Raw genomic sequence first — 26,333 nt, forward strand, 5'->3', positions numbered from 1 at the left:
CATGATCATGGGGATAGGTGGCTGTAACAAGAGTACAGAAAGATACTATCCCTCTCTGACGTCAGAACAAAGGACATCAATGAATATACTGGCAAGTTAGGAAGGAACAGAAGGTAAAAACAAATGGAGTAAGACGAACAGATCAACGTTATAAATGAGAAAAGCATGGGGAGTTTAAAGGTAAGGAACTGTATAATAGGGGCTCGGTCATTTTGTGATAAGCATTTTGAAAAAGTGAGTCAGAAAACTCAAAGCATTAGCGAAATTGCACTTTAAAAAAAGCATCTTGAAGGCAGTACACTTGGGAAATGATGACCATAATCTTATTATCCACGTACAATCCAATATAATCAGTATTAAACTGGAAATTAGCCAACTTTTGTGGCACAAGAAACCCAGCCTAAAAAATAGACATTTAATATATGTTAAAAGCTGGTATTTTGGCAATAGACTGAGCGGACAGACCAAAAACATGTTTTAAAAAAAAAGAACACTGTAGAGAAAGCAATACAAAAGAAATCAGAAATATTGTGACATCACAAGAGGAATAGAAAGAGATGAGGGTAGGGGAAAGGGTGGGGTGGGGTGGGGGACTGGGAGGAAGGCAGCACCTGACTGATGACTTGTGCTCAAACTTTATCTGCTTTGGAAACAGGAAATTGGCATTGCTGGATAGCTTCCTTGTTGCTTCTCTAACGAAGAGACATATTACTCATTTCTCCTCTATGTATTTGCAATGTTTCTGGATCTAACTTTTACATTTAACGGTTCAGGACTTAGCGAAGCACCATCTAGGGTCATAGCTGGTATTGCAGGAAGACATGGATACATTTTTTAGTGCATTTTGAAAAGAGTTGCAATAATCCACGTAATGGATTTATTACACAATAGATAAGTAGGTTAGGCATACAGTACAAAAGTAAGGAGTTTACGCTAATCTTTTATAAAACATTGATCAGGGCCCAGCTAGTGATGTGGCCAATTCTGGGCACTGCACTTTTAAGAAGGTCATCAAGGTTTTAGAGAGGCTGCAGAGAAGATCTAATAGAACGGTATACAAGAATGGGAAACCTTACTGTAACAGAATCGACCGAAGGAAGCAAAATGCATCTAAACATGGATGCTTCAAAAAATGTTTAATATCAGCTTTTTCAATAGAAGCTTAGCTTTAAGATCCAACCTTAGTAGCCCTGTCTAGTAAATTAGTCAAACACATTTTATATCAATGACATTTGTCCAAGGAATCTGAAATTTGCCATGGGATCTGCCATTGTAATTAGCATTTTACAATGAGGTTGGTGTTGGTCACTAATGTCAGACTATACTTGCCTCAAGATTTTCTTTGCCACAGAATGCAAGCATTCTGAATCTGGCCTGTATGTCGGATTTCTCAAACCAAACCACTGGTGAGTCCCTGTTAAGTTTTTACTGTCATTTACATCCAAACACTGAATCACTGCCACCCCGTGAACTGACTGACATTCCAACTGTAGTTGGCACTACTCAACAAGCTTCCCAATCACTGCCACTTGTTACAGCCTGTGAAAACTGGATCTCACCCCAAATCAATGATGCATTACTCAACATTTTAAGCAATAAGGGGTTTCTGTTAAAACATGAGCATGATTTTAGATAATTTACTGTTGATATTGTGGTGCATGTGGCTACCATGACAATGGTACAATGGAGAAAGATGTCCTACTGAGGCACGGTGGCACAGGGGCTAGGATTGCTGCCTCACAGTGCCAGAGACCCGGGTTCAATTCTGGCCTTGGGTGACTGGCTGAGAGTTTGCACATTCTCCTCAGGTCTGCGTGGATTTCCTCCCACAGTCCAAAGATGTGCAGGTCAGGTGGATTGGCTATGCTAAATTGCCCTTTAGTGTCCAAAGATGTGTAGGTTAGGTGGATTAGCCATGGTAAATGCATGGGTTATGGGGATAGGGTGGGGGGTGAGCTTGGGCAAGATGTTCTTTCGGAGACTGACGTAGACTTGATGGGCCAACTGGCCTTCTGCACAGTAGGGATTCTATGGCTCTAGCTAAGGAATAAATTACTACCTGAGCCATGAGCAAATTTGCATAGGGTACATAAGATCGGAGTTCAATGTGTGACTCAAAAGATTAGTGTGGGAGAAGTGGGTTTCAATTCATAGGCCACAGTATTGGGCAAAGTGGGAGCTGTACAATTGAGATGTTTTTCATCTGAATTATATTGGGACCAATATTCTGGTGAATTATATAACTGGGACTTTAGAGAGAGATTTAAACTATCTAAAAGAGATAGCTGCAGAGGTAATGGATGCCCCCTCTATGATTTTCCAATATTCTGAAGATTTTGGAATGCTCCCAGGAGATTGGAAGCTATGTAACTGAGAAAAAAGGGCGAGAGGAAACAGCAAACTTATTGGCTGGTTAAGCCTGACATCAGTCATCAGGAAATTGCTGAAACCCATTAATAAGGAAGTCTTAACAAAGCACTTAGAAAACATAGTACGAATAGAAGAAGTCAACATGGTTTGATGAAAGGGAAATCCTGTTCAACAAATTTAGTTGATTTTTGAGGATGTAGCTATAGTAGATAAACAGGATCCAGTAGATGCACTTTGATTTCCAAAATGCATTCATCAAGATGCCGCACAAAAGGTTAATACCCACATGGAGCTGGGGATGATGTATTAGCATGGAGAGAAGATTGGTTAATGGACAGGAAGCAAAGAGTTGGGATAAAGGGTATTTTCAAGTTGGCAAGCTGTGACTAGCAGAATTCCACAAGAAGCAGTACTGAGGCCTCAATTATTTACAATCTATATTAAGATACATGACTCTGTCTCGAGATCCAAGTTTAATGATTATATAAATCTAGGTGGGAATGTAAACTCTGAGGAAGACAGAGTGCTAAGAGATGTAGACCGGTTAAGTGAATGGGCAACAAGGTGGCAAATGGAATATAATGTGGGCAAGTGAGAAGTTGCTGACTTTGGTTGCAAGAATAGAAAAGCAGAATTTTCTTTTAAAAAGGATGAAACTTGCAAATGCTGATGTTCAGAGACCTGGGTGTACTCATGTAAGGAGCATAATGTTAGCATTCAGTTACAGCAAGCAATTAGGAAAGCAATTTGCCTGTTGGCTTTTACTATAGAGTTTGGAGTACAGGAATGAAGAAGTCTTGCTACAATTGTACGGGGCTTTGGTGAGACTGTTACCGGAAGACTGTGCGCAGATTTGGCCTCTATATTTAAAGGACAGCTATAGGCCGTGCAGCAAAGATTCTCTAAATTAGTCCCTGGGATGAGTGGGTTGCCCTAGTAAATTGAATCTATATTCACAGGAGCTTGGAAGAACAAGAGGCGACGATACTGAAGCATTCAAAATTACGAAGGGGCTTGACAAGGTGAATATTGAGATATTGATTCCCTCGGCTGAGTGATCAAGAGTAAAGGATCATCTCATCAGGAAAAGGGGTCGATCATTTAGGACTGAGGCAAAGAGAAATTCCTTCACTCAAAGGGTTCTCTACAAAAGAGGATGTGCCACCATTGATTATATATTTAAGGCTGAGATAAAGATTTTTGATCTCTCAGGGAATCAAGGAAGATGAGGAGTGGGAAAATTCAGTTGAAGTCCAAGGTCAGTCAATGATTACATTGAATCAATGAGCAGGCTCACAGACCACGTAGTCTTCTCCTGCTCCTATTTCTTATGTTACGTTCTCAATTCATCTCACCAAGGCATTCAACCATGTGATCAGAGGCTGTCTAAGCTGCTGGAGAAAAATGGCTGCCCGCTGAAGCCATTCAGTGAGATTGCCTCTTTCCATGACAATATGATGAGCAAGGTCAGCTATAATGGACAACTTCAGAACCCTTTGAGATCTTCACTAGGATCAAACAGTGTTGCACTCGGATGCCAACACGCTTTGGCATATTCGTCTCTTTGTTGCTGACATATACAACTTCAGTTCTTCTTCATAGGGTGTCTCATTACAGACCAGAACTCATGGAAAGCTATTCAGTGTTGCTTACAGAGACCATCGAAGTGCATCAAGTGCTCATCAGAAAGTTGCTATATGTTGATGATGCCGCACTAGCATTCCATGCTGAGGAACATCTTCAGGGGCAAATAGGCAAGCTATCTCAACTGTAAAGAATTCAGTATGACCATCAGTATCAGGTAGACAAAAGGCATGGTTCAGGACTTGCCATACCTCCATCAATGAACACCAACAATGTGACACTGGAGGCTGTTGATAGCTTCACATATCTAGAGTCCACAACCACCAGCAATCTGTCACTTTCTACTGAAATCAATATGGGCATTTTAAAAGCCTCAGCTGGTATGTTCCAGCTGAGAAAGAGAATGTGGAAAAAAAAACAACTTCACTCAGAACACCAAAATACAAGTCCAGCAGTCCTTTACAGTAGAGAGACCTGGATGCATATATTAGGCAGGAGAAAAGGCTGAACAGTTTTCCACTTGCATTGTCTCACATGCATCCTGGGTATCGCTTGTCTGGACAAGGTCACCAACTCAGTGATCCTGGAACTTGCTAATTTCATCACCAGACACTCATTTCAAGCTAAAGTTTACAGTGGCTCAGCTAAGTCCATCAGATGGGTGACGGTTGCATAACCAAAGAAATTCTGCACAGTAAATTGGCCATTGGGTCATGACCTGCTGGACCTCCGCTACAAGGACACCTGCAATTGAGATATGAAGATAGCAGACATTGACTCAGACAACTGGGAGATAATCGCTGGTGGCTATAACATAGGAAAGTTGACTGTTTGGAGAGGCATGGGACAAGCCGAAAAGAACTGTAAAAGCTGAAATGGCTGAAGAGGGCCCAGAGAAAACAAAGATCATTAAATCCTAAACCTTCTCTGCCCACTATCTTCATCTGTGGTAAGTGTGGCAGAAACCGCCATGCCAGAATGGGGCCCTTGAGTCACACCAGGTGATTTTTAATGGAAAGTTGATAGCCATGGCGCAAACATTCATCTTATCAGCTTGGAGGCTTCTAAAAGAAAGACCATAGGACCATAAGATGCAACAGCAGAAGTAGGCCATTTGGTCTATCGAGCCTGTTCCTCAAGAACCTTAAGGTGTGAAGAACTCAGAATAGCAGAAAAAGGTTTTCAAAATCTCACGATCAAAGATTTGAATGATCTGTCGTTTCACAATTAAAAGTCTTTAAACTAAAGATGTCTTTTCCTTGACAAAAATGTATTTGTATCCCATGCGACATTAAATTAAATCTATTGATACTCATCTTTAGGATACAAATCAGTTATTTTCCATAATAGCACTAATGTTTTATTTCTAGGAGTTTGATTAAAAGTTCTTTACTCAAAGGATTTGTTTTCTAATCTAATTATTCCACTTGTTCTGTTATCACAATCTAAATAGAGTACTCAATATTTCTTACCACAATCCTACCCAACCCTTATCCCCATATCCCCACACATTTTCCCTGCTAGTTCCAGTGGCACTAAGAGGCAATTTAGCATGGCTAATCAACCTACCCCGCAAAGCTTTGGACTGTGGGAGGAAAGCGGAGCACCCGGAGGAAACCCACGCAGACACGGGGAGAATGTGCAAACTCCACAGTGACCCAAACCAGGAATCAAACCCGGATATCTGGCGCTGTGAGGCAGCGTGCTAACCATTGTGCTGCCCCTTGATTCTTTTTGCTGCGAGAAGTTCAATTCGGAAAGCTTCTATGCAATTTGGCACTCAAGTTCCACGAAGCAAACTCAAGCACACTGCAGTGCTCTTTTGAAGGTTGGGAACCCAGAGCTGCATGTCATTTCAAATATAGTTTCAATAGTAAACAAAATAAGGTTGTAAGTGCTTGTCTTTATTTGTAAATAAAATGCCACATGAACTCTTGATTCTTAGCACTTTATCAGCCTCATTGTTTAGCTCTACCCAAAACCAAAGTTATTTGCATCTTAATTAGGTTTAATAATGATAGGTAAATATTATTATAACTGTTAACATAGAACATAGAACATAGAAAGCCACAGCACAAACAGGCCCTTCGGCCCACAAGTTGCGCCGATCACATCCCCACCTCTAGGCCTATCTATAGCCCTCAATCCCATTAAATCCCATGTACTCATCCAGAAGTCTCTTAAAAGACCCCAACGAGTTTGCCTCCACCACCACCGACGTCAGCCGATTCCACTCACCCCCCACCCTCTGAGTGAAAAACTTACCCCTGACATCTCCTCTGTACCTACCCCCAGCACCTTAAACCTGTGTCCTCTCGTAGCAACCATTTCAGCCCTTGGAAATAGCCTCTGAGAGTCTACCCTATCCAGACCTCTCAACATCTTGTAAACCTCTATCAGGTTACCTCTCATCCTTCGTCTCTCCAGGGAGAAGAGACCAAGCTCCCTCAACCTATCCTCATAAGGCATGCCCCCCAATCCAGGCAACATCCTTGTAAATCTCCTCTGCACCCTTTCAATGGCTTCAACATCTTTCCTGTAATGAGGTGACCAGAACTGCGCGCAGTACTCCAAGTGGGGTCTAACCAGGGTCCTATAAAGCTGCAGCATTATCTCCCGACTCCTAAACTCAATCCCTCGATTAATGAAGGCCAGTACGCCGTACGCCTTCTTGACCGCATCCTCCAACTGCGAGGCCGATTTAAGAGTCCTATGGACCCGGACCCCAAGGTCCTTCTGATCCTCTACACTGCTAAGAATGGTACCCTTCATATTATACTGCTGCTTCATCCCATTGGATCTGCCAAAATGGATCACCACACACTTATCCGGGTTGAAGTCCATCTGCCACTTCTCCGCCCAGTCTTGCATTCTAGCTATTTCTCGCTGCAACTTCTGACATCCCTCCAAACTATCCACAACACCACCTACCTTGGTGTCGTCAGCAAACTTACCAACCCATCCCTCCACTTCCTCATCCAGGTCATTTATGAAAATGACAAACAGCAAGGGTCCCAGAACAGATCCCTGGGGCACTCCACTGGTCACTGACCTCCATGCAGAGAAAGACTCCTCCACAGCCACTCTCTGCCTTCTGCAGGCAAGCCAGTTCTGGATCCACAAGGCAACAGCCCCTTGGATCCCATGCCCTCTCACTTTCTCAAGAAGTCTTGCATGGGGGACCTTATCGAACGCCTTGCTGAAGTCCATATAGACCACATCCACCGCTCTTCCTTCGTCAATGTGTTTGGTCACATTTTCAAAGAACTCAACCAGGCTCGTAAGGCACAACCTGCCCTTGACAAAGCCGTGCTGACTACTTTGTTGCAACTAACATATGTATCTTCTAGTGGCAGTTACATCTAATATGTTTTCTCTCATCTACCATGAATGAGTTTGCTGCTCTTGTCCTTCTAAGTGGTAGAGGTCACAAGTTTAGAAGGTGCTGTCGAAGGAGCCTTGGTGAACTGCTGTGGTGCATCTTGCATCCAATGACACTCCTGATTTGTGTCTTGCTTGGGAAATGTTTTGGCCTGGTCCTTTATACTGACATGTTGAGCTCTGCCTTCATTGAGGATGGGGATTTCTGTGGAACCCCCTTGGGTTAGGGGTAAAATTGCTCACCATCATTCATGAATGGATATGGCAGCGTTGCTGAACTTTGATCTGGTCTGTTGCTCTGGGATCGCTTAGCTGTCTACAGCATGCTACTTCTGCAGGTAGTCCTGTTTTGTAGTTTCACTAGGTTGGTGTATAATTTTTAGGTATACCTGGTGCTGCTGGGATGCTCGCCAGCACTGGTCCCCAGGTTTAATGGAAGTGAGGGATATGCCATGAGGTTATAGCTTGTGGTTGAATAGGATTCTGCTGAGGCAAATGCTCCACTGCATTTCATGGATATTCAGTTTTGAGCTGCCAGATTTGCTCTGAATCCGGTCAACTTAGCATAGCTTTAGAACATTATGGAGAGTGCCCTCAGTGTGAAGACAGGACTGGGTCGCCATAAGAACTGTACATTAGTCGACAGACAGACAGACAGACAGACAGACAGACAGACAGACAGACAGACAGACAGACAGACAGACAAGAACAAAATCAAGCACGTTTTTCTCCTGTTGCTTCTTTCATCATTTGCTGCAGGCCCAATCTGAAATATGTCCTTCAAGTCTCAGTCAGCTTGGAATAGAATTCAAAATGATGGAAAGCTAAATTTAGCCCCTATACTAGGTTACTAGAACAACAACCTGCCCTCTGTAAAGATTTATACTGTTACCTCTGCTCCCAATTAATGAACTGAAAAAACAAACTGAACTTCAAGACCTGAAACACATTGTTAAATAAAGAACAGTTAAATATACAACTCTTGAATGGATCCACAGGAAACCAAAGACATACCAGAATTCTTTTGCGATCCTTTTCAGACAGGAATTTTACTGGAGGATATTTTTGAGATATGCTGTTGGAAACAGAACATATTTTTGATTATCCCATTAAGTAAAAAAATAGAATTGTTCATTACTAGCTGCATTTCGATGGAAATAATTACACATCATTTTAAGAAGTATTTGCTCAAACAAGATTAATGTTCAATTATTTAATATTTTACTTAAAAAAAAACATTCAAATTTAAAGAGCAGACCCTTTGGTCTTGAAATGAGTGGATTGGTCAGAAATTCCCATATGTAGCATTGTGGAGTAGGTACCTTTGGTAAGCATATTTCATTGTACACTTGGTAGGAGATTCAGATGAAGTATATCCATCAACATAGGAAACATTTTGCTTGTGGCTGCAAATCATAATTATATACACAGATCCTTTCTGCAATGCAACTCTTGTGAAAGAATTCCAGTGTATCGATTACAATTAGATCTGGGCACTTCTAAGAGTCATAAGATGGAATCTTTCCAGGCAAAGGGAGGTGGACTTTGGTAAATCCAATAAAAGAGATATTAGATTGGAACCGGGATGTCATCCCACTTTCATTCAGCTTTCCCCAGGATGAAGTCCAATCCCAGCAAGGTACACTCTTGGATCAGCAACGAATCCAATTAAGAGAAGACTTTCATTATCCCTGCATTCTGACTTTTCCTGCAAATGCGTCGTTTCCATGCTGTTTCAATATCTCGCCAGGTTGGAGGCAAGTCACTAGTAAATGAAACTGATCTGGCAGCAGAAGTAAAAAGAATGAAATTGGCAAGCTTCAAAGTAGCCATAGTGAAAGGTAGGTGCTGGCGGGTAGTCACAGACATCTGAAGCCTTCCGGAAGAAGACCACTGACCAAGAGAAACAGGTGGCCACACATTGCCTGTGGCTATCAAAGTCAGCAGAGCACTGAATTTCTTCAAGCTGGCTTGTTCCACAGGATCTGTTGGGAGACATCTTCAGGATTTCGCAATCTGTAGCCCACATCTGCATCATAAGGACTTTCATTTCCTTAATGTGTCTACTACAAGCATATCACTGCCAGATATTCTTCTTCAGCCTCATGCACTGCAGGTGTACTTCTCACCAAGCAGACGCAGTGGATGGCTTCTGGGAGACAAAGGATACCTACTCAAGTCCTGGCTATTAACAAGCTGAGGAATCTTACCATTGGCGAGTTACAATAGTAGCCATTTCAGCACCACGACAGAGTACTGCAAGCGATTGGTTTGCTAACTTGAAGTTAAACAGCCTTGACAGATCGGGAGGCACATTTCAATATGCCCCCACAAGGGTCTCTAGGATTGTAGTGGTCTGCACAACATGGCAATAAAGAGGGGACGGGAGAGCATCGAGCATCCTTGGAGGAGGAGCCTGCTGTACCTGTTGTTCTGGGTGGCATGGTGGTTAGTACTGCTACCTCAGAGCCAGGGCCCCAGGTTCAATTCCAGCCTTGGGTGACTGTATGGAGTTTGCACGTTCTCCCCGTGTCTGCATGGGTTTCCTCCCACACTCCAAAGATGTGCAGGTTAGATGGGTAGGCCATGCTAAGTTGCCCGCAAATGTCCCACTATGTGTGGGTTAGGGGGATTAGAGGGGTAAATACATGCGGTTACGGGGATAGGGTCTGTCGGAGAGTCGTTGGAGACTCGATGGTGGCCTCCTTCTGCACTGTAAGGGTTCTATGATTCTATGATCTGGCTGACAGATAAACCTGCAACAGACTCATCCAAGCACACTTCATCTGAAAATTGTGCTTGTACAACATACACTTTCCACCCACTTTTTCCTGTGCATCTTCTACCATCCCAAACCTCATTCCTATAATAGCTAGCCAGCCATCCCAGTCACTCCCTTTCGTCAATTAGGCTGATCATTCCATTAACCAGTCTGAAACAGATTAATGTGAATGGAGGATGCAACAAAGTAGAGGCCATGGCTCAGGCTTTCATAGAAAAAAGGAGCATTAATTAAACAGTAACACCGTAATAAGCACCGTTTGTACAACTAAGATGCTTTCCTCTTAAACCTCCTATTACTTTTGCATGGCGCCACATCTATGGCTTCAGCAATGCCAGAGGCAGGTTGCTCACTCTCCTACTCTGACATGAGATGCCCATGGCTGACAGACTCTGGCTTTTGGAGCCAGTCGGCACCCAATTAAAGACAGTCCCATTTATATTTTGCACTGGCAGACTTGGATTTTGGGGTAGGTGGCAGCCTTGTGGCTCTGTCTGGGGTGACGGGGAGATGTGCAGGGGGCAAAGGTTGAGAGCTGGAGATGTCTTGGGACGAGCCCCCTTTGCCTTGTGCCCTTTCCATCTTCCCTCTCAAGGCCCAACACTTCCCAGTCAAGCAAGAGTGGAAAGTCACTTGCTACATGCGAGTGTGGTGTTAAGCCACCAAGATAATGCTTTGTTTGATCATGTGTAAATTTGTAGCCAGTGTATGCAGGTCATTGGTGTGGGCCTGTCACGACTGATTCTCCATGAGGTTAGCCACTCAGTGAAGATGGTCCAAACACCCGAGACATTGTGGCACTCACCCTAAAATGAACTCCATTCCCCACAGTTTAGCCATAGAATTGAAAAAGTACATTCAGCCTAAAGCATTTTTCATCTATTTCATTTTCAAAAATCATATACGTATATTTGCAAGGAGTTTTCTCTTGCATCCAGAGTCAATTTTATGATGATCCTGAACTATATGGCATTATTCTGAAGCTGCTCTTTTGATTTACCTACGGGTTCTAAATGAAGCAGGATAGGAACTTATTATAATCCATAAGCTTTGTCCTCTGCTTCACCATTGCACTTGCATCAAATTCTTCCTTCCCATGTACCTTCTCCCACATACTCAGCACAGCAACTACAGAGACCATTAGCAACAAAAACAAAGCCAAAGGGGGGAGGATAAACAAATAACATTTTCCAAACTACTTGCACCATCGTTATTAACTACACCGCCTGTCACAAAAGCAACTGCTTTTACCAAGCAACAGCACTGGTTGCAATAGAATTCGGTCAAAGTAAAGTTGCTAAACAAGCTACCAATTTAAATGGAACTCTCAAGTTTAAATTACTAAACTATTTGAATAAGTCAAGGCTATTTAACAACTAGAGGAAGGTTATTAGTGTCGTGGAAAACATTTAAGGAAGATTCAGTAGTTACAAGGAGACTTAAGCTCAGCAATAACACGAAATGAGCAAAGCAAGACAAAACTTGCATTAAAGTATTACTCAGCTACAGCAGCAAAGCCAAAACAGTGATGTCAGCTGTGTTATTCATCCTATTTTCAATCAGCATTGCCTCTAAGTGGACCTACTTCCCTGCAAACAACAGAATGAATGAAGCCAATTGGATTTAGAAGATCAAAACATTTCACACAATACATAGCACAGGTCTGTCGGCCTAACCATGCAATGCCCATGTTTATGCTCCACAGAAGCCTCACTCCTACCTTGCTTCATCTCACCCTCCTTTATCTAAAGTTAATATAAAAAATGAAAACAATACTTACCTCGTTTCTATTTCTCTAATTTTCTCTTTCAATGGTGCTAAAGCCTGGAAAATGGAAACATGGCAAAATCAGTGTCATAATCATGCTTTCTGTCCCAGCCTGTGAAAATATGGTAATTTCAAAAAAGAAAACTATTTTATTCAATTCCCTCCATGGCTGGCAAAAATAAATCATCAAAACAAAAACAGAAATCACATATCTTTCAGATACAGTGGAGGAGGTTTCCTCTGTGCATTGTGAGAATCTGTGAACTCAGTTGCAAGAGAACAGCTTTATAATTTTAGCACATGTTGCAGAGACTTTCCCCACTGTTTAGCCATAGAATTGAAAAAGTACATTCAGCCTAAAGCATTTTTCATCCATTTCATTTTCAAAATTCATATACGTATATCTGCAAGGAGTTTCATTTTGTGTTTTCTCTTGCATCCAGAGTCAATTTTATGATGAACGCGAACCATACGGCATTATTCTGAAGCTGCTCTTTTGATTTACCTACGGGTTCTAAAGGAATCACGATAGGAACTTGTTATGATTCAGGTCAGAAATCCAAAATGTTCTCTGGAGTCCACCTGGATCATAAGTTTTGCACTTTGAATTTGGCTAGAGTGAGCATGAGATATTTCACTTCAGGTATGATTCAACTGACCCACTAAGGAGCTGTTATCCAACAGTTTAAGTATTCAGTTAACATGTATAGAAAGAACATCAGCAAAATCTTTTACCAATTACAACCAAAAAAATAAAACAATCATGCTAACCACTGTGCCGCCTAATGGTGGCACAGTGGTTAGCACTGCTGCCTCTCAGCATTAGGGACCCGGGTTCAATTCCCAGCTGGGGTCACTGTCTGTGTGGAATTTGCACATTCTCCCCGTGTCGGCGTGGGTTTCCTCTGGGTGCTCCAGTTTTCTGCCACAATCTAAAGATGTGTGGGTTAGGTGGATTGGCCATGCTAAATTGCCTCAGTGTCAGGGGGACCAGCTAGGGTAAATGCATGGGATTATGTGGACAGAGCCTGGGTGGGATTGTGGTCGGTGCAGATATGGGCCGAAGGGCCTCCTTCTGCACAGTAGGATTCTATGATATTGTATAACCCTTAATGAAAATAGGAAAGGTTCCAATCAAATAAATTCCATCAACAAAACCCTTGCCACAGGTTTAACCCAGCAAATGCAAATGCTCACGCCTTGTAACTTCTAGCTAATGGCATTTGAGCTAATGGCATTTGCTACCAAATAAACCTGTTGGACTTTAACCTGGTGTTGTTAAAACTCTTACTGTGTCCACTGCATTTAAGCCACTGAAGCAGCAATAAAAGGACTTCGAGCAGACAGCCAGTGCCATAATGAAAAAAAATTGAAGCTGTGATAGCTGCAGAGAACCTGATTTTAAAACAAAACATTTCTTAAAGGTACACTAACATCACAAACTGAATGTAGAATGAAAGGTATATTATTTTGAGATTTAAACAATCACAGCTTCCCCAAAGTTATGGGAAAGCCACTTAGGAAATCCTATCATGTACTTTCATAAATCAGTGGGGCTACAGCCACAACTTCAGGGTTTCAAATGGAATGTGTAGGTCCGGATGTTGTGAAGAACAAGAAAATAGGCAACAATGAGGGTGGAGTGGAAAAAATAAGCCATCTCAGGGTTCTCTGGGATCAGGTTACAGGCCAGACAGGGCTGGCAAAAGGTCTATTTGATGGCTCCAAAAGGCTGTAAACAGGAGCAGGAATGAAAATAAGAAATGGTCACCTCAGGAATCTGGCATGAAAAGTCAACTCATGTCAAAACAATAGAATCAATAAAATAAACCCACCTAGCGCACTACTCATTCTAACTACATTCAATGAATCTGTTTCCAAATGATTGGTGCAATACTGACAGAGAATCCAATGCATTGTGGGGAGAATTATACTGACATCTGTATACCTTACATTGTTTAATATCAATAAAATTTTTAAAAACTAATTATTCAGGAATTACACTTGCAGCCTGAAGGCTGAATTGCAGTATAACTTCCATCTTAACTATAAAAAAACACTTTGGGGAAACAATTCAGAAGGTTAACGCAGAAATTATAGGCCAGTAAGTTTGACGTCAGCTACTTAAGAGGGAAATCAGGAGGGCTAAAAGAAGACATGAGGTTGCTTTGGCAGACAGACTGAAGGAAAATCCAAAGAGCTTCTATAGGTATGTTAGGAGCAAAAGGATAGTGAGGGATAAAATTGGTCCTCTTGAAGACCAGAGTGGTAGACTGTGTATGGAACCAAAAGAGATGGGGGGATACTAAATGGTTTTTTTGCATCCGTATTTACTGAGGAAACGGGCATGGAGTCTACGGAAATAGGGCAAACAGGTAGGGAGGTCATGGAACCTTTACAGATTAAAGGGGAGGAGGTGCTCGCTGTCTTGAGGCAAATCAGAGTGGATAAATCCCCAGGACCGGACAGGGTATTCCCACGGACCTTGAGGGAAGCTAGTGTTGAACTTGCAGGGGCCCTGGCAGACATATTTAAAATGTCAGTATTCACGGGGGAGGTGCCGGATGATTGGAGGGTGGCTCATGTTGTTCCGTTGTTTAAAAAAGGTTCCAAAAGAAATCCGGGAAATTATAGGCCAGTAAGTTTGACGTCGGTGGTGGGCAAGTTATTGGAAGGTGTGATAAGGGATAGGATCTACAAATATTTGGATAGACAGGGACTTATTAGGGAGAGTCAACATGGCTTTGTGCGTGGTAGGTCATGTTTGAACCATCTATTAGAGTTTTTCGAGGAGGTTACCAGGAAAGTGGATGAAGGGAAGGCGGTGGATGTTGTCTACCTGGATTTCAGCAAGGCCTTTGACAAGGTCCCTCATGGGAGGTTAGTTAGGAAAGTTCAGTCGCTAGGTATACATGGGGAGGTAGTAAATTGGATTAGATACTGGCTCAATGGAAGAACAGTAAGAAGTCGCACAACACCAGGTTAAAGTCCAACAGGTTTATTTGGTAGTAAATACCATAAGCTTTCACATTATCTGTACCTTTAAGACCTGGCTGGCTGTAGAGATTTGCATTCTAATTAGTATTCTGTAACTTGATTTCTGTGTCTGTGCACTGTTGGAGAACAGATATCCACTCCATCTGACGAAGGGGCAGCGCTCCGAAAGCTTATGGTATTTGCTACCAAATAAACCTGTTGGACTTTAACCTGGTGTTGTGAGACTTCTTACTGTGCTTACCCCAGTCCAACGCCGGCATCTCCACATCAATGGAAGAAGCCAGAGAGTGGTTGTGGAGGATTGCTTCTCTGAGTGGAGGCCTGTGACTAGTGGTGTGCCGCAGGGATCGGTGTTGGGTCCATTGTTGTTTGTCATCTATATCAATGATCTGGATGATAATGTGATAAATTGGTTCAGCAAGTTTGCTGATGATACAAAGATTGGAGGTGTAGTGGACAGTGAGGAAGGTTTTCAAAGCTTGCAGCGGGATTTGGACCAACTCGAAAAATGGCAAATGGAATTTAATGCAGACAAGTGTGAGATATTGCTCATTGGAAGGACAAACCAAAGTAGAACGTACAGGGTAAATGGTAGGAATCTGAAGAGTGCAGTTGAACAGAGGGATCTGGGAATACAGGTACAGAATTCCCTAAAAGTGACGTCACAGGTAGATAGGGTCGTAAAGAGTGCCTTTGGTACATTGGCCTTTATAAATCGGAGTATCGAATATAAAAGTTGGAGTGTTATGGTAAGGTTATATAAGGCATTGGTGAGGCCGAATTTGGAGTATTGTGTACAGTTTTGGTCACCTAGTTACAGGAAGGATGTAAATAAGGTTGAAAGAGTGCAGAGAAGGTTCACAAGGATGTTGCCGGGACTTGAGAAGCTGAGTTACAGAGAGAGATCGAATAGGTTGGGACTTTATTCCCTGGAGCGTAGAAGATTGAGGTGAGATTTGATAGAGGTGTATAAGATTTTGATGGATATAGATAGAGTGAATACAAGCAGGCTTTTTCCGCTGAGGCTAGGGGAGAAAAAAACCAGAGGGCATGGGTTAAGGGTGAAAGGAGAAAAGTTTAAAGGGAATATTAGGGGGGGCTTCTTCGCGCAGAGAGTGGTGGGAGTGTGGAATGAGCTGCCGGATAAATTGGTAAATGCTTTTAACATTTAACTTTTAACATTTAAGAAAAACTTGGACGGGTTCATGGATGAGAGGGGTGTGGAGGGATATGGTCCAAGTGCAGGTCAGTGGGACTAGGCAAAAAATGGTTCGGCACAGACAAGGAGGTCCAAAAGGCCTGTTTCTGAGCTGTAATGTTCTATGGTTTCTATGATTCTTATATAAAGTATGATTTTGCTACTAGAGTAGCAAAGTCCCCAAGTTCTATTTCTACTGTGGCAAGTTGTGAAGTTGAATTCAATAAGACTATAAAAAAGACCTTGAAAGCTATCATATTATCACAAAAACACAACTGGTTTACAATGTCATTTCGGAAAAAGAACTTGTCCAATCTGGCCTACATGCAATTAGTTTCAGACTAGAATGTTTCAGGCTCTTTAAACCTTCAAGGCAAATGGGTGGGACAATACCTGGTGTCCTGCAACATTACTGTCGTTCCAAAAATGATTCAAACAAATCCGGAAAATTAATTACCAGTCTATCATTATGGCACTGTCTGAACAATATTTCCATCTACTTATTACTTCAAGGATAAGAGTGATGCAAGATTAGAGAAAAGAACATCGACTAACCTCTTCTATTTTCCTCTCAATTTTCTGTTCTCCTTCTTCTTGTAATGATCTGTGCAAAAGGGAATAGAAAAAATTACAACCACAATTAACCCAACTGGCAAATGCCCATGCTGCTCTGTTCACTGAGCCATATTGTAAAAACTCATCAACACAACAGGAGGGGGATCAACAATTCGATCTGTACCCCACAGATATTAGTTCTCTGCTAAAGTTTATTGTGGTTACCTAATACGTCCGAGACCACATTATAGTACCACTGCCAATGGCAGCCACAACTACAACACCAGTATTGCAAAGCAAACAATGTTGCAAAGATACTTCTATAGAAACTGATAACCAAGTTTGCTTATACAGGGCTGTTTCTTTTTTAAAAACAGTAATTTGGTGATTATAAAGGGTGGGGACACTTTACACACTGCAACTCATACTGAAACATGAGAAATGCATTATTCTTAATTGATCAGTAAGGGACGGGTATTACAAGTCTGTAATTAGATTCGGTATTGCTATCAATCTGCAAATCTTGAAATGCTGTAATTTGGTTAAAACATTTGAGCAAAATTAGCTGCTAGCAAATATACTTCCCATTAGATAATCATAGGTTAGGTGATGTAAACCACTTCTCACACTCAGAACAACATTCAACTATTCATATTTTTATTCCTAGAATGAGGAATATCAGACTGACATATGGCACTAGAATTGCAGATTTTAAAAAGTGAAGTTAACTTTTGTTAGTTATTTCAACATTTGCATTGCAATCAAAAGACAATGTAAACTGCACTAACTGGCTTTAGCTTGCTTGCCACCCTTGATGGTTATGCAAAATTCACAAGCCGACTGAAGATTAAGAAACCAGACATATATCATCACAGGCCAAAATTAAAACCATTGTACCGCCAAGTACAATAACCAAATTCTACAATTTCACTTTAAACAGAAAAGCCTGGCAAATATTTCATGTTAAGTTGCAGATGGCTGCTATATTTTAACATTAACAAGAGAAATAATATTGTTCGACAGGAGTTTGTAGGAAAATATTGGAGGAAAGAGTTGCAAACTGTACCTTACCTCATGCTGACAAAATTTCCCCAAACAGCTGCAAAAAGAAAAAAAATCATATAAGAGTATTAAAGTTGACAAATCAAACTATAAAACTTGCACTTCATAGTTCACATACAGAAATCGCTGCAAGCACACTGATCCAGTCGCTTTCCAATTTTGAAATCTCAAAAAATTATGCAAATGTCCCTCTTAATTTATTAAATCAGGTTTTCTCAGTGGAAGTGATACTTGAAGGCACAGCGAAAGGATTTGCACCAAGCACCTCACAGTTCGACGAAAAATCCAACTGAAATCTAGGGAAAATGACACTTGTAAACCAAATAAAGGTATGTAAGGAAGCAGAAATGTTTTTTCAGATTCCAGTATTTTGTTTTTATTTTAAGAGATTTTTGACTATTGCATGATATGGTATATTTAAATAATAACATTTTAATCCCCATTTTCTTAATTACTTTTATTAGTCCAACTGTATAAGGATGTAAGCAGTAAAGGAATTAAACAAAATTTAGATTTTAGATGGAATTTTTGATCAACTGTAGTCTTAGATTATTTTACACGAAGGTGTTGTGATGTACAAATGGGAGATATAATTTTTTCCATGATGGATGCTGTAGTTATTAAAAATGTTGTTGGCAGATCAAAAATAGAAGCCATCACAAGGAGTTTAGGTAAAACCCTTTGTAAGTCATTTTTGTTGTGACAATTTGATGGGCAAAAAGCAGACATTGGAATAGTGAACAGATAGAAGTTACTTACTAAAAATGTCACAGCTACAGCCTCAACTACAAAGATTTAATACGAGAGCCTGAATTCTCGCGTCCAGGTCAGGAACAGAGTCAGGACAATTCCCAGCTCTGCAAACCCAACCAGAGAGAAAGTGCCCTGGGACTTCAGATTTTCATTCTAGAGGAATGGCTGGGTTTTATGGAAGTTGTGGCGGGCAAAGCCAATAAGAGTGCAGAGGCAGGTTGCGCAGAAGGCTTACCTTGCTGCAGTGACACTTTGTTGAAGCAATTTTTAAAAAGCAATAATAGCCCTCCAGCCCACACCCACCATGCCCTAGCCACTTAATGTCCCCCACTAACCCCCTATGGTCCTTCATACCCTCCATGCCAACCTATATCCATCTGCCCACCTCTATGGTCCTTTATAGCCAATATACCAACATAAGCCCCTCTGCCCATCACATGGCCCTCTATAGTCCATATGCTAACCAAGTGCCAAGTCATGCCCCTATGACCCACACGCTTTGCTCTTCCACATACCATGCCAATTTATCTAGCATCCACTATGGGCAGATCTCAGGACCTATGCAGAGATTAAATAAAGTTATTGTGTCCATTAAGGAATTCACCATTACAAAAAAATGTATCTTATTGATAAAAATCAATCCACGGCATTTAACTCCTTTGATCCCTTATAAAAGTAAGCACTGGAAAATGATGGGTGCTATGTTTGGGGGCAGTATTTCCAGATCCAGATCTCTGTCGCCATTTTCATAATGAAGGAGAGGCTCTCCAACTTTACGAGAATTCAGGCCAAGATGTCAACAAATTAAAAGTCTCTAAATATTGCAATACACCAAATGATATGCAATTTTAATTGTCTATTATTGTAACCACTTTGAAATTTAGAGGTACATATGCAGAGTTTCTGATTAGTTTCATTATATTTTTAAGATGTATATATTGTTGCTATCCCATTAAGCTGTGTATGTTTAGACTACAGACATCCAGCATGATTTCTGGTGCTGACTCCAGTTCAGCAGCAGTCTTAACATGTCTTAAAATTTGCCTCCTGTTGCAAATTTACTGAAGCAATATATCATAACTGGATGCAAAAGTATTAAACGTGACTATATTTGTAATAAATTCTTAACCAACAATTTAGTTGATTTGAAGATGCAAGTAGGAGATGTAGTCCAAAGATGTGCGGTTAGGTTGATTGGCCATGCTAAAATTGCCCCTTAGTATCCTGAGATGTTAGAGGGATTAGTGGGTAAATATGTAGGGATTTGGGGGCTAGGGCCTGGGTGTGATTGTGGTCGGTGCAGACTCGATGGGCCGAATGGCCTCCTTCTGCACTGTAGGGTTTCTATGATTTCTAGCTAAATTCTTTCTTTCACAAAATCACTTCTCAGTTGTGCAAACAACCATCAGTGGATTCATCCAATTAATTGATATAAGGCAAGAACTTTTATCAATTAGTTCTTTCCTTCTCTCACTTAGAACCTATTTTTCCATTCCCTGATTATTATATAATGCTTGTTGAAACTGCAGAGATATTTTCCTTTGTTAAGTTATGTTACATAAATATTATTGTTCGTTGTGTTCATTGAGCTGCAAAGAATGAAAATGGCTGCCAAAAGCAGCTTGGAAACATTAGTTCAGTACACGGCAGTTGCTGGTTCCAGATTAATAACGAACAAAATGAATGATTCGAGTTCTAATTCTATTGTTTCCCCCAACTATAATTATGCATGGAAACTGCCTGTCTGGCATCAAGTCAAGGCAGAGATAAAATTTTCTCCAACTGAACACCGAGAAGACCAAACCCATTGTCTAAAGGCCCAAATCTTTCTCCCTTGCCATTGATTGTATTTTCTTGCTTATTGAGGCTGACCTAGACCAACTTACATTTGTCTAGTACCTCAAACATTGTAAAACATTCCACAATACTTCACATAAGCATTAGCAAACAAGAAGTGACAAGATGGTTAAAGGAGATATTAGGACAGCTTACCAAAAGCCTGAGCAAAGAAGTAGGTTTTAAAGGAGCATCTTAAGGGGGGGGGGGGGGGGGGGGGGGGGGGGAGAGAGAGAGAGAGAGAGAGAGATGTGAATTTCAATGTTTAGATCCAATACAGCTGAAGGCAGGTTCATCGAAAGTGGAGCAATTAAGATCTTGGATGTGCAAGGGGCCAGCATTGGAAGAACATATCTGACCCAAATTCCAGATCATATTTACCACGAAATTATATAACACTTTTAAAGATAGACGAATTCCTAAAGGTACCTCACAGGAGTATAACCCGGCAAAGGATACCAATATAGAGATATTAGGAAAAGTAACTAAAACCTTGGTCAAAATGATGGATTTTAAATGGGAAAGAGAGGTAGAGTGGTTTCAGGATGGATCCATAGTCCTTTTGGTCTAAATAAAATAATATGCAGCTAGCAATGGTTAATGGAACACACAAGGAATCAAGCAGGAAGAGTTCTCTTGTGTTCAAAGTCAAGAACAAAGGTGGGATGAAGCCATGTACAAGAAGAATTTTAAACTGCAGGCATTGCAAGGCTGTCAGCCAATGGTAGCAAGGTTAGAAAATACAGGGACGATGATAAACAAGGTTTAAGATAGGTTATCAGCTTCTAGCTGAACTGAAGCTTATGGAACGATGTAGAATGACAGGCCGATCAGGATCGCATTGGAATAGTCAAAGCATGATAGAGGCAGAGGCGACGGTTCCAGCAGCTCCGAAGGTCTGTAGTAGAGGTGAACGCAGGTGAAAGTACAAAGAAAGAAATAAGCTGTCTTTCCAAAGTAATTGATAGGGTTTAAAAAGCTCAACTCAGGGTCAGATAGGATTGCAAAATTGCAAACAATCAAGTTCAACCAAAGACAGTGGCCAGGGTGGGAAATGAAATTGGCGACAAAGAGTGTTTGTGGTCAGGGTAAAGACGAATATCTTTGGTCTTCATAATGTTTAATGAAATGTGTGGAATGACCCCATGTCTTCAGATGTTCTGGCCGAGTGTTACGAAGAGGAGGTTGATCTCCTCTCTCAGAACTTTCATGCAACCACTCAAACAGACGTACCTCCCTTCATAATTTGTTAAAAAGTGAGAGAGAAGTAGTAATATCTGTGCTTCAGCAACATTCAGTGGTTAAATCAAAATGACTACCTGAGACTCTCTGAAAAAGTAACGCGTAACACTTTATTTATCTAACTAACAGTGACCAGGTTCCCACTTACGAACCAAAAAAATAGAATTTCTAGTCACTCTCAAAATATAACCAGGTTTTATCTTCCGGAATCTTCTGTCTTCTTTATTTTCTGTTTTCACTATTTTCTGTTGGTACCTTTGTGATCGAGATGAGGCTTTCTTTTAAGACATAAATGTGGCTGTTACGCTGGCAGACAGCAGTTGCTAGCTGTCTCTCTCAAGTTGTGAACTGTGGCAGAGGCTGGCTGGCAGCGGCAGGGGCCATCTGGCCCTCTGGAGCTGGGAACTGTGGCACTTAGACCTCTGATGATATACCAAAATCCCCACAATAAGATTGGTTTACAGGTTATCAAAATGTCAAATTCAAATCTGATAGGCTGCTGCTATTTAAATGTTTAGTTTAAACTGATCGGTTAAAATTCAAAAACAACTTGTCTTCACAGCACCACTGCCTAGCCTCGCGATACAATGTTTTACTCTATGCGCTCTGCGTACTTCAGTTGCACCTGCATCTCTATTGACTCTCTAAGCATAGCATAAAAACTACCTTTTAGAACATAGAACAGTACAGCACAGAACAGGCCCTTCGGCCCACGATGTTGTGCCGAGCTTTATCTGAAACCAAGATCACGCTATCCCACTCCCTATCATCCTGGTGTGCTCCATGTGCCTATCCAATAACCGCTTAAATGTTCCTAAAGTGTCTGACTCCACTATCACTGCAGGCAGTCCCAACCACTCTCTGCGTAAAGAACCTACCTCTGATATCCTTCCTATATCTCCCACCACGAACCCTATAGTTATGCCCCCTTGTAATAGCTCCATCCACCTGAGGAAATAGTCTTTGAACGTTCACTCTATCTATCCCCTTCATCATTTTATAAACCTCTATTAAGTCTCCCCTCAGCCTCCGCCGCTCCAGAGAGAACAGCCCTAGCTCCCTCAACCTTTCCTCATAAGACCTACCCTCCAAACCAGGCAGCATCCTGGTAAATCTCCTCTGCACTCTTTCCAGCGCTTCCACATCCTTCTTATAGTGAGGTGACCAGAACTGCACACAATATTCCAAATGTGGTCTCACCAAGGTCCTGTACAGTTACAGCATAACCCCACGGCTCTTAAACTCCAACCCCCTGTTAATAAAAGCTAACACACTATAGGCCTTCTTCACAGCTCTTTCCACTTTTTTAACAGATCATGCAATTTTACAACTCTTAGCATTTTACAAGTTTTTTTATAATTTTACAAACACTAACTTCACAACACAAGTTAGTGTGGGAAAATGCATAAGAAGTCTAGACTGTAATGTTCTCCTTGGATCAGAGGAGGTTGAAGGGGGATCTGAGAGATGTAGAAGATGATCTACTTTTTCTAAATCTAAGAAAAACAGTCCCCATTAGCAGATAGTACAAAGACTGGGTCACACAGATGCAAGGCTTTGACCATTGGATACAAAGGTAATGAGAGCAAGAACTTTCTGAAGCAACGTATGATATTGACCTGAAGCTTGTTGCCTATAAGGGTGATGGAATCAAATTCCTGATTTCAAAAGGAAATTGCATGGGCATGTGAAAAAAAACTTGCAGGGCAACTGGGATAGAACGGTGGTGGGGTGGGGGACCTCTTTATGATGACATCTACTCTTCCCCTCCTCTTGAGCAAGTAGTCTCATGCTGCTCAAATCTGGCACCACTGAACTCTATGCACCTCAGAAACACGATGTTGATTTAGGGTTGAAGGAATTCAAAAAACAAAGGCAAACTAAAGATTTGAAAAGATACAAAGAGTCTGTTCTTGTATATAAACAGACAAGAAAAATCTTCCTTCAGGACAAATGAACAATTCAAAGTCGCACACACAAGTTGGCTACACCCGGTTCTGCAACTACTGATCTCAGACAGATAGCCACAGAATAACTTTACCTGTTATTGGCAATTTCATTGAAGAGGAAAGGATGGTGTGAGGAGTGCAACACTTCTCGTTGGTTTAGAGCAAAACATTGTTACAAACATATTGTTAAAAGTGCTCAGTGGGTGTTAGTAGAAATACCCCGATGCTCATGAACAAAACTCCCAGCTATGGGCAAGTAGCTCCACTGCTTTGTGGATACTTTGGGAAAGTTGAAGATTAAAGGAGCCCTGACAAAATAATAAATCTTGAGTGGAGCCCAATGTCAGACTAATGTTCAAGTACATCATCATTCCGGCAACTCTTGCATCAATCCAAACATAGGCAGCTCAGTGATTAGCACTGCTGCCTCACAGAGCCAGGGACCCAGGTTTGATTCCAGCCTCGGGTCACTGTCTGTGTGGAGTTTGCATATTCTCCCTGTGTCTGTGTGGGTTTCCGACGGGTGCTCCAGTTTCCTCCCACAGTCCAAAGATCTGTAGGTTAGGTGGATTAGTCATGATAAATGTGCGGGGTTACAGGGATAAGGTGGAAGGCTCTTTCAGAGAGTCGGTGCAGACCCGATAAGCCGGATGGCCTCTTTCTGCTTTGTATTCCTGTGGTCTCGAACAGGGAGCTCGGAACGGGATCCCTGATGCTTGAGCAACCCAGGCTTGCCATAAATCTTACTAAGACTTACACCCTGGATGGAACACTCAGTATTGCTGCAGAGCATTAACACAACACAGGAGATAGCAGTTACGAGGAATGAGCCCAATTTGATTGGCATAGGGTGCCAATGACGGAGGGAGGAACTATCATGTCCCACTGGTCAGTCATCAACCTCAGGTCCCTGACTAGCAAGATGCAGAACCACCACCGTCCATCTTCTTCAATGGGTGTTTGGAGTTTAAGAGTCTCTGCTCAACTAGCACATGGAATTCAAAGCACCTGGCAAACAATTGAAACAAAAATATAAATGCCAACTCTTTGGTTAGCAAGCTGAATTGTCAGGACCATGTGCCTGGAACAGGCACTTGACTTGCAGCTGCTCAATAGCGCACTCAAAAACAGCTGTGTTCAACACGGAACCTGATAGGGATGCTTGTTGATGTTCAACCTATGAGAGACCAGGCTTGCTGAGAACAGATCACAAAATAACAGCAGGCATTCTCTGACTTTCCCAGAGTGCAGAAGTGAAATGGAACATACTTTGAGACACCATCTACAACATATTCCCAGCATATGGAAGAAGCAAGAGTGAATAAATGCTGAATAGTTCAAGGCTAACATTGCTGTGTTGAAACCTGTCATTGAAGCCAAGCAGTCCACTCAATATGTACAAGAGGGATCCAAGCAAGAAACTAATGCACCAAGAGCCATTTGGAGTTCTTCAACATAGTGAATAAACAAAGGAATGAAAAGGGCAACAGGCCATCAGCAAAGTAATCAGCTCCAATTTAAACAAAGGTAGGGAAAGTCATCACCAACTGCAATAAACAGTCGGAGAGATGCATGGGATAACCAGGGAGAATACAGTCACAAAGGAAGCCCAGACACCATCGTAAGCCTGCCTGTCATGGCAGAGCTGTATATTAAATCCACAGTGAAGGAGCATAGTAAAGATATTGATTAACTTACCATGAACAAAGTGCCAGGTACCGATGTTACACTGTCTGAACTTATCAAGCACGGAAAACCAACATTCCTGCAGAATCCGCACCTCCTGTAATCCAACTACTCTGGCTCCCTGGCTCTGTGAGGCAGCAGTGCTAATCACTGAGCTGCCTATGTTTGGATTGATGCAAGAGTTGCCAGGATGATGATGTACTTGAACATTAGTCTGACATTGGGCTCCACTCAACTATAAGGACAGCCACAAGGGAGATACGAAGATGGTGGACACTGACATAGACATTTGGGCAACAGTCACTGACGGCAGTGTCCTCTGGAAGCCGATTGTCGGGAAAGGCATTGGAAGCGATGACCAGAAGCAAAAAGCTCAAACTGGTCGAGGAGAAGACCAAAGAAAACAGGTCAGCAAATCGTGTACCATCTCAAGCCACTATCTTCCTCTGCAGCAAATGTGACAAGACTGCCATGTCGGAGTGAAGCTCCTGAGTCGTAGCAAGCAATGCTGAGCTGACCACCACAGTGCAAGTCATTATCTTGAGGTGGAAGGCAGATTGTTCTTAGTGAAAAATATGTTTGAAGCAGAACAACACAGTTATATCAAGTGAGTCACCTGATGAAGGAGCAGCACTCCGAAAGCTCGTCATACCAAATAAACATAGAAACATAGAAACCCTACAGTGCAGAAGGAGGCCATTCGGCCCATCGAGTCTGCACCGACCACAATCTCACCCAGGCCCTACCCCCACATATTTTTACCCGCTAATCCCTCTAACCTACGCATCCCAGGACTCTAAGGGACAATTTTTAACCTGGCCAATCAACCTAACCCGCACATCTTTGGACTGTGGGAGGAAACCGGAGCACCCGGAGGAAACCCACGCAGACACGAGGAGAATGTGCAAACTCCACACAGACAGTGACCCGAGCCGGGAATCGAACCCGGGACCCTGGAGCTGTGAAGCAGCAGTGCTAACCACTGTGCTACCGTGCCGCCCTGTTGGACTTTAACCTAGTGTTGCGAGACTTCTTACTGTGCCCACCCCAGTCCAACGCTGGCATCTCTGCATTATAATGGATTACAGTAATTGATTGCAGTATAGTTATTCTTGAAAATTTTCAGCCTTTAAAGATCCCCACACTATCTGATAAACATTCTTCCTTCTTG

At 41.9% G+C, this 26,333-nt stretch overlaps 1 protein-coding gene across 1 annotated transcript in view; it reads right to left on the reverse strand.

Moving 5' to 3' along the window:
- Positions 1–26,333, reverse strand: part of uxs1 (UDP-glucuronate decarboxylase 1) — a 75,736-nt gene that overhangs the window by 34,676 nt on the left and 14,727 nt on the right. The window contains exons 2-5 of the mRNA XM_078221980.1: positions 17,706–17,733; positions 16,635–16,683; positions 11,898–11,941; positions 8,350–8,410 (exon numbers count right to left, since the gene is read on the reverse strand). Of these exons, the coding sequence (XP_078078106.1) occupies positions 8,350–8,410; positions 11,898–11,941; positions 16,635–16,683; positions 17,706–17,733 (182 nt within the window). The remainder of the gene's footprint in view (positions 1–8,349; positions 8,411–11,897; positions 11,942–16,634; positions 16,684–17,705; positions 17,734–26,333) is intronic.

The sequence above is a fragment of the Mustelus asterias genome, chromosome 10, assembly GCF_964213995.1.
Source record: "Mustelus asterias chromosome 10, sMusAst1.hap1.1, whole genome shotgun sequence".
Taxonomy (NCBI): Eukaryota; Metazoa; Chordata; class Chondrichthyes; order Carcharhiniformes; family Triakidae; genus Mustelus; species Mustelus asterias.